Genomic DNA, 7666 nt, shown 5'->3' with positions numbered 1-7666 from the left:
TCACTTGGCGCTGGTGTACTTGGTGACGGCCTTGGTGCCCTCGGACACGGCGTGCTTGGCCAGCTCTCCGGGCAGCAGCAGGCGCACGGCGGTCTGGATTTCCCGGGAGGTGATGGTGGAGCGCTTGTTGTAGTGAGCCAGGCGGGAGGCTTCCCCTGCGATGCGCTCGAAGATGTCATTGACGAAGGAGTTCATGATGCCCATGGCCTTGGAGGAGATGCCGGTGTCGGGGTGGACCTGCTTCAGCACCTTGTACACGTAGATGGCGTAGCTCTCCTTCCTGCTCTTTCTCCGCTTCTTGCCGTCCTTCTTCTGAGTCTTGGTCACGGCTTTCTTGGAGCCCTTCTTGGGCGCTGGAGCAGACTTGGCGGGATCAGGCATGATGAGAGGCAACAGGTCTGGTCACAAGTCAGAAGAACAATGATCCTGCTCCTCCAGAGCGGCGGTATTTATAGCCCAGCCATGCAAATGAGCTCTGCAGTCAGATCGCTATTCTAATGGCTGACAAAGTCATGTGACCACAAATGAAAATAGCACCGCCCACTGCAGCTCATTGGTGGCTCCACAAGTCTTGTTCCCATTGGCCATATATCTCCATAGAGTGCTGCAAACCCGGTGTATATGCTGTATAGCTCCATATACTTCAGTGTAATAATAATTTGTACTTATATAGCGCCAACATATTCCACAGCACTTTACCCCCATGTAATGCAGTATTCCCCACTTACTGCTGTATACCTCCATGTAATAACGTATCCTTCAAAATAGTTCTCTTTACACCCATATAGTGCTGTATATCCAGCATCCATCATATATTAATGTGCACCCCCATATAGTGCTGAAAAGCCTTTATAGTACAGTATATGTCCCCAGTGCTGTATTACCTCCATGTAGTACATCTACTCTCCATAAAGCGCCGAGTCATTCCGTTATATAGATGGTTCCGGACCGGAAACTGCAGAGAAGACGCGCTTCCCGGGAGATATGTTTTTTAATTAATTTGCATTATTAGCTCCTCCCCTCTGATTCGCTGAGCTCAGATCAGCGGGTGATTGTGAATTTCCCGCTCATTGTACAATTTCCCGAAGGAAACATCAGAGTAAAGCTCCGCCCACAGGAACCGACCAATCCCCGCCCACAAGTCTCCTCAATTCAACACTCACTACTAGATCCCCTATAATTATACAGATAGTAACTGCGCGGAGGATACGGACAGAGGAGCAGAATGGCGGCTAATCATGAGAGTTCTCAGCTCGTCTTGGAGGATTTGGTGGCTCTGAAAAGAGCCTTTGTGTTGTCCTCGGGGCCCGGGCAGATCTAAGCTCTCTCCCCGCGGATCCTGCGGGCCAGCTGGATGTCTTTGGGCATGATGGTGACCCTCTTGGCGTGGATGGCGCACAGGTTGGTGTCCTCGAACAGCCCCACCAGATAAGCCTCGCTGGCCTCCTGCAGCGCCATCACCGCCGAGCTCTGGAAGCGCAGATCGGTCTTGAAGTCCTGGGCGACCTCCCTCACCAGGCGCTGGAAGGGAAGCTTACGGATCAGCAGCTCGGTGGACTTCTGGTAGCGGCGGATCTCCCGGAGAGCGACTGTTCCTGGCCGGTAGCGATGCGGCTTCTTCACTCCGCCAGTGGCAGGAGCGCTCTTCCTGGCGGCTTTAGTGGCCAGCTGCTTGCGGGGAGCTTTCCCTCCGGTGGATTTACGGGCGGTCTGCTTGGTTCTGGCCATAGCGCTGTATAGACGGATACAGAAGTGATGAGCGAAGCGGCGGGAGAAGGGTATTTATGCTCGTGTGCGCGTCCTCATTGGTCTCTGGGAAACACGCCCCCTGCGCGCCATTGGTTCTTATATAAAAAGAGTCCAATTAACACGTGACTTCTTTAACCAATCATCATTAAGATTAAGCTCTGTCTTCCCCAATAACCCCGCCCCTTCCACGATGCTGCTCTCAGCAGTTCACGCTCATTTCCTGCAGCTGTAAGAAATCAAGTCCCATCATCTATGTGCCCACGTAGCGTTTACAAGCGTATTTGATGCGGAATTTCCGCAGCGGAAAGGCTTGTAAAACGCTTGGTAATCCGCATCCCATTGTCCCCAATGAGAATCCGCAAGTTCTATGCCCATGCTGCGGATTTTTCCGCAGCGTTTATGCCGCGTTCAAAAATCCGCAGCATGTCCATTTAGGCTATGTGCCCACGTTGCATTTATGAAGCAGAAAATTTCTGCTGCATAAATGCAAGTCCTCTCCCGGAAAAACGCATGCGGAATTCCGCACGCGTTTATCGCGCTTTTTTCGCGCGTTTTTCACGCGTTTTCCACATGCGGAATTGCCTTGCGTTTTTTATGCATTGGACAAAGGCAATTCTGCATGCGGAAACGCAAAATTAAATGACATGCTGCGGATTTTTGAACGCGGCATAAACGCTGCGGAAAAAGCCGCAGCATGTGCATAGAAGTTGCGGAAACCCATTGGGGATCATGGGGTGCGGGTTACCAAGCATTTTACAAGCGTTTCCGCTGCGGAAATTCCGCATCAAAAACGCTTGTAAAACGCTACGTGGGCACACAGCCTAATTTTGCGTTTCCGCATGCGGAATTGCCTTGTGCAATGCATTAAAAACGAAAAGCAATTCCACATGTGGAAAACGCGTGATAAACGTGCAATAAACGCGTGCGGAATTCCGCATGCGTTTTTCCGGGAGAGGACATGCGGAAATGAAGCAGAAATTTTCTGCTTCATTTCCGCAACGTGGGCACATAGCCTATCACCAGGTCACACCCATCCCCTCATCCTCACACTACAACCGGCATCCAGAGGCGGATAATCAGCAGCTCAAGTTACATAATCAAAGAACATCTAAAGAAGTCTGGGCACAGATCATACAGCTCTGCAGGGACAAGGTGATGACACTGATCATACAGCTCTGCAGAGACAAGGTAGTGGCACTGATCATACAGCTCTGCAGGGACAAGGTGGTGATACTGATCATACAGCTCTGCAGGGACAAGGTAGTGGCACTGATCATACAGCTCTGCAGGGACAAGGTGGTGGCACTGATCATACAGGTCTGCAGGGACAAGGTGATGACACTGATCATACAGCTCTGCAGGAACAAGGAGGCAGGGCAATGGCCCTTCAGGGTTGACCAAGTGGGTGTCAAATTATGTTGATTGCGCAATCCAACAGGGAACCAGACGGAGGCAGTGCTCTGTATGGGAGGATTCAAAGGAATTTCTGATCCCTTTTATTTTGCTTAGCATTTTATATTGTTTTGAGTTTATTAATGTCCAATCATCTACAGCCGTACTACAGTACTACAGGCTTGAACCAATGTTAGTACAATTATTACGGAAACACATATATGGTCATATCGTTAGTTCGAAGCACGCTGGAAATTTACAAGGTCGTACATCCTGGCCTAGACTAGTTAGATAACAGGAGCAGAGTGTCTGACAAAATGTTCTTGTGATAAAAAGTTAGTGTGAGAAAGTTCCATGTAAAGAAGGAAAGATTGTATGTTATGCAAGGAGTGATAATAACATGATTGTAAAGCAAGCAGACAAAATGGAGTTGCTCTAGCATGAGTATCAATATGTCCTTTACATTCCCCCCTAAAAATTATGTTATTATCAACAATAGAGGTGCTTTCCCAGGGTCATGTTTTGAGCCTGAGGGACATTGGTCTTCACCCAATTAGTGCCCTTGTTACCAATTGAGGTCGTCGCCGCATGTCCATCCCCCCTTGTTTGTTGACATAATCATAAAGTTCAGATGTGAGGTTGGTTGGGGCAAGCGGGTAAAGGTCATCATTCTCTTGTTGTCCAGGTCCTCAATGCTGGTTACATCTGGGAGGTCCGTGTACAGTAGCACTGGATGTCAGTTGACAGTGTCCTCCTTGCTCTCTGATGACTGGCAGGTTTTCCTCATGCAAAATGGGATACAATAAAAGACTAGTTTTAGTAAAACATATATTAACAAGATGCAAGCAGCAATATGCAACACTCCTTGTAATATTCCAGCAATCCATCCACCAATCCCTTTAAACCAATTAGCAGGATTTAAAAAGGAAAACGTATCAGACCACCAACTGTCTTTGGTCAATTCGTTATGTTTGTTATACTCTTCCCTGAGTTTCCTAATGTCTTCCATTTTAGTCTTTAACCGTATGGTAGAGTCGGGGTCAATATAGTGACAACAGGCTGGGCCTATAACCTGACACATCCCTCCTTGGGCTGCTGTCAAATAGTCCAGCACTAAAGTATGTTGATTAGCCACTATGATAAGCTGACTCTGCACCGCAACAGTAGTATTAATTACTTCCAAAATACTCCAAATCTGGTCATCTAAGTAATCAGTGACTTCCACTAATTTGTCCCACATTTGTGTTACCATAGGGTAGAGGAAGACAGTACTGGCTATCTTATTGGTTATACTCATTTGAACTAAATGGGGTCTTCCTGATGGGCGTGGGGTGTTGTCCTTAGCACGTTTATAGATGGTATGAAGAGGGATGGCTCTCAAATCTGCTTTACTATGGGGAATAAGATAAGTGGCTGGAGTTAGCCGGGCCAACGTACAAGTCCCCCCTACTTCGACTGGGAGCCATTTATACGCATTATTCCCACAGACCCAATATGTGGCTAATGGCAGGTCCCATAAAACAGAGTGCTGCAAGGCTAAGTGCCCATGTAGCGTTTTTCAAGCGGATATGCTGCGGAATTTCCGAAGCATAAACGCTTGGGAAATGCTTGGTAATCCGCCCCCCACGGTCCCTAATGACAAGCCGCACTTTCAATGCCCATGCTGCGGATTTTTCCCCAGCGTTTATGCTGCGCTCAAAAATCCACAGCATGTCCATTAATTTTGCGGAAGCGCTGCGTAATCGCCACCATTGACTTGCATTGAGACGCATATAATCAGTGTCAGTACATTTGTACTCACGGATTATATGCGTTTCAATGTGTGGATGGTACCCAGGTCTGGAGGAGAGGAGACTCTCATCCAGACCTGGGTACCATAGAAACTGTAAAAAAAAGAATTTAAAATAAAAAATAAAGTTTATACTCACCTTCCGATGTCTTCCCGGTGTTTTGTCTGCTCCGTTCGGTCTCTTGCAATGTTCGCGTAGATGTGAAGGACCTGCCATGACGTCACTGAGTCATGTGACCCATCACATGGCTCAATGACGTCACCGCAGGTCCTTCACACCGCCGCAAGCAGTGCAAGACACCGGACGGAGCAGACAAAACACCGGGAAGACATTGGAAGGTGAGTATAAACTTTATTTTTTTTATTTTTCACCATTCTTATTCTTTATTTTAAATAACTTGGTCACACTACAATAAATCCATGCCGGTTGCTGGTTGCCGGTTGCATGGATTTATATAGTGTGAACAAGTTGTCAAGCACTTTTCCAAGTGATGCTAAAATCGCTTGGAAAAGTGCTTGATAACCCACATGCAGAAATGCATGTGAAGAACGCTTCACAGACGCTTCTACCTGGCGGGAAAACCGCATGTAAAATCCGCATGCGTTTTTCTTGCCAGGGAGAAGCGTAAAAAATATGCTTCATTTCCACAACGCGGGCACTTAGCCTAATACTAATTTATCTACCAAATCTGGTGGTAATGAACTTGTTATTAAAGGGGTCAGTACTCTGTTGTAGGCTATTCCAGGTATTGACTAGTTTAACCATACATATTATCATAAAACATCTCAGCTGTTGGGGTTGTCAGGAGCACTTGGTTTGGTCCGTCATACAATGGTTCTAGTCCGTGTTTCCGAACATGCTTCTTCACATACACATAATCTCCAGGCTTGAGGGTGTGACAGCCTTCTGCATCAGCTGGATCTGGAATAGAAGATGATACTAACGCATGGGTGTTAGTTAAGGCTTTGGCAAGCTGAATCACATACTGCACAACATGATCTGTTTCTTCTGATAACTGTTGTGGGGTAAATCGAGCTATGGCTGGTTGTGACCCAAATAGTATCTCATAGGGTGACAGTTTGTGCTTCCCTATGGGGGTGGTGCGTATGTGATACAGTGCAATGTGAAGGAGCTCAGGCCACTGGGCCGTAGTCTCCTGCATCATTTTGGCTAATTGCCTTTTCAGTGTGCCATTCAATCTCTCCACCTTGCCACTTGACTGTGGATGGTAAGGAGTATGTAACGTCACTGTTGATCCGATCATGGCAAGTATTTCTTGATATACGCATGAGGAAAAGGCTGGTCCTTGATCACTTTCGATAACTTCTGGGACTCCGGGCCTCCCGCGTGGCAGGCGAGAATTCTACCACTGAACCACCAATGCAAATAAAATATGTAAAGGACATATTAATATTCATGCTAGAGCAACTCCATTTTGTCTGCTTGCTTTACAATCATGTTATTATCACTCCTTGCATAACATACAATAACATGGAACTTTCTCACACTAACTTTTTATCACAAGAACATTTTGTCAGACACTCTGCTCCTGTTATCTAACTAGTCTAGGCCAGAATGTACGACCTTGTAAATTTCCAGCGTGCTTCGAACTAACGATAATATGACCACATATGTGTTTCCTTAATAATTGTACTAACATTGGTTCAAGCCTGTAGTACTGTAGTACGGCTGTAGATGATTGGACATTAATAAACTCAAAACAATATAAAATGCTAAGCAAAATAAATGGGATCAGAGATTCCTTTGAATCCTCCCATACAGAGCACTGCCTCCGTCTGGCTTCCTGTTGGATTGTGCAATCAACATAATAATTTGACACTCACTTGGTCAACCGTGAAGGGCCATTGCCCTCCCTCAACAGTGACACTGATCATACAGCTCTGCAGGGACAAGGTGGTGACACTGATCATACAGCTCTGCAGGGACAAGGTGGTGGCACTGATCATACAGCTCTGCAGGGACAAGGTGGCGACACTGATCATACAGCTCTGCAGGGACAAGGTGGCGACACTGATCATACAGCTCTGCATGAACAAGGTGGTGACACTGATCATACAGCTCTGCATGAACAAGGTGGTGACACTGTTCATACAGCTCTGCATGAACAAGGTGGTGACACTGATCATACAGCTCTGCAGGGACAAGGTGGTGACACTGATCATACAGCTCTGCAGGGACAAGGTGATGGCACTGATCATACAGCTCTGCAGGGACAAGGTGGTGACACTGTTCATACAGCTCTGCAGGGACAAGGTGGCGACACTGATCATACAGCTCTGCAGGGACAAGGTGGCGACACTGATCATACAGCTCTGCATGAACAAGGTGGTGACACTGATCATACAGCTCTGCATGAACAAGGTGGTGACACTGTTCATACAGCTCTGCATGAACAAGGTGGTGACACTGATCATACAGCTCTGCAGGGACAAGGTGGTGACACTGATCATACAGCTCTGCAGGGACAAGGTGATGGCACTGATCATACAGCTCTGCAGGGACAAGGTGGTGACACTGTTCATACAGCTCTGCATGAACAAGGTGGTGACACTGATCATACAGCTCTGCAGGGACAAGGATGATGACACTGATCACACAGCTCTGCAGGAACAAGGTGGTGGCACTGATCATACAGCTCTGTAGGGACAAGGTGGTGACACTGATCATACAGCTCTGCAGGGACATGGTGGTGGCACTGATCATACAGCTCTGCA

General features: G+C 47.2%; 2 protein-coding genes across 2 annotated transcripts; both read right to left on the bottom strand.

Moving 5' to 3' along the window:
* Positions 1-381, bottom strand: LOC141264566 (histone H2B 1.1). The gene has a single exon (XM_073676843.1). It carries the CDS (start codon positions 379-381, stop codon positions 1-3), a length of 381 nt encoding a protein of 126 aa, XP_073532944.1.
* A 687-nt stretch (positions 382-1068) lies between these two features.
* Positions 1069-1751, bottom strand: LOC141264565 (histone H3-like). The gene has a single exon (XM_073676841.1). It carries the CDS (start codon positions 1726-1728, stop codon positions 1318-1320), a length of 411 nt encoding a protein of 136 aa, XP_073532942.1. The 5' UTR covers positions 1729-1751; the 3' UTR covers positions 1069-1317.
* Positions 1752-7666: the final 5915 nt, after the last annotated feature.

The sequence above is a fragment of the Phyllobates terribilis genome, unplaced genomic scaffold (assembly GCF_046119375.1).
Source record: "Phyllobates terribilis strain yellow unplaced genomic scaffold, ASM4611937v1 Scaffold_4__5_contigs__length_816908805, whole genome shotgun sequence".
NCBI classification, from domain to species: domain Eukaryota; kingdom Metazoa; phylum Chordata; class Amphibia; order Anura; family Dendrobatidae; genus Phyllobates; species Phyllobates terribilis.
The sequence above is the reverse complement of the archived record's forward strand: the minus strand, read 5'-3'. Positions and strand labels throughout refer to the sequence as shown.

What these genes read in the sequence shown, in the direction of transcription:
- LOC141264566 (XM_073676843.1), bottom strand. Translation starts at nt 381, where the DNA reads ATGCCTGATCCCGCCAAGTCTGCTCCAGCGCCCAAGAAGGGCTCCAAG.
- LOC141264565 (XM_073676841.1), bottom strand. Translation starts at nt 1,728, where the DNA reads ATGGCCAGAACCAAGCAGACCGCCCGTAAATCCACCGGAGGGAAAGCT.